General features: G+C 51.3%; 1 protein-coding gene across 1 annotated transcript; it reads right to left on the bottom strand.

Annotated features, from left to right (window-relative positions):
• Window positions 1–8: 8 nt before the first annotated feature.
• Window positions 9–654, bottom strand: LOC107735258 (cytoplasmic dynein 1 heavy chain 1-like; the record flags this gene model as incomplete). The annotated part of the gene is made up of 3 exons (XM_016547003.1): window positions 469–654; window positions 239–388; window positions 9–155 (listed from the first exon to the last, which is right to left on the bottom strand). Coding segments are annotated over exons 1-3 (414 nt in total), but the record flags the coding sequence as incomplete, so codon positions are not given.
• Window positions 655–705: the final 51 nt, after the last annotated feature.

Genomic DNA, 705 nt, shown 5'->3' with positions numbered 1-705 from the left:
ACACAGACCTGATATCTCTGACTCTGGATTCTGGGTAGAGACAGAATGACCATCTTCCAAGCAAACATCTCCTGGTAAAGCCTGTAGCGGCAGTCTTCGATCGGCGGGTTCAGATAGATCACCTGGTTCGTGATCCTCAATTCATGGATGACATTCTGTTTGGACGAAGAAAACGTTTCAGTGTGAAGTTACGAATCCTCAATGCACACAGGCTCAGAACTACAGGACGACGTCTTGCCTTAATCTTGGGATCTCCTCCGGGCTTGTGACTGACTTGAGGAGCCTCGGTGTCCATGTCCACATCAGCCTTGTCCTCCATCTGTCCCATGAGAACCTGCGTCCAGGCTTTGAGTCCGGCCTGCAGACGCACCCCGAGGATGCGCTCGATCTACGGAGGAAACACGATCACATCTGATCAAACACCACTCTCTCCGGACAGACTCTGCGCTTCTGTCCAGCTGGACTCACCTCGATGTCCAGTTTATTGACCCAGATGGGCAGGTTGGAGTACGAGTGCAGGTTCAGGTCGTCCACAGCCTTCTGGATGCGGTTGAGGATCTCCGTGAACATCTTATTCTCGTACATGCAGGTTTCCAGCGAGCGCACCTCCAGATCAATCTTCTCCTCGAGCAGAAGAAGATCATCCACCTAAGAGCGGAATACACACAAACCAACATGACATTCACATCTCTTTTCATCCGGACT

The sequence above is a fragment of the Sinocyclocheilus rhinocerous genome, unplaced genomic scaffold (assembly GCF_001515625.1).
Source record: "Sinocyclocheilus rhinocerous isolate Xijiao unplaced genomic scaffold, SAMN03320098_v1.1 C35921825, whole genome shotgun sequence".
In the NCBI taxonomy this organism is placed as follows: domain Eukaryota; kingdom Metazoa; phylum Chordata; class Actinopteri; order Cypriniformes; family Cyprinidae; genus Sinocyclocheilus; species Sinocyclocheilus rhinocerous.
Note: the sequence above shows the minus strand (reverse complement) of the source record. Positions and strands in the feature narration are given on the sequence as shown.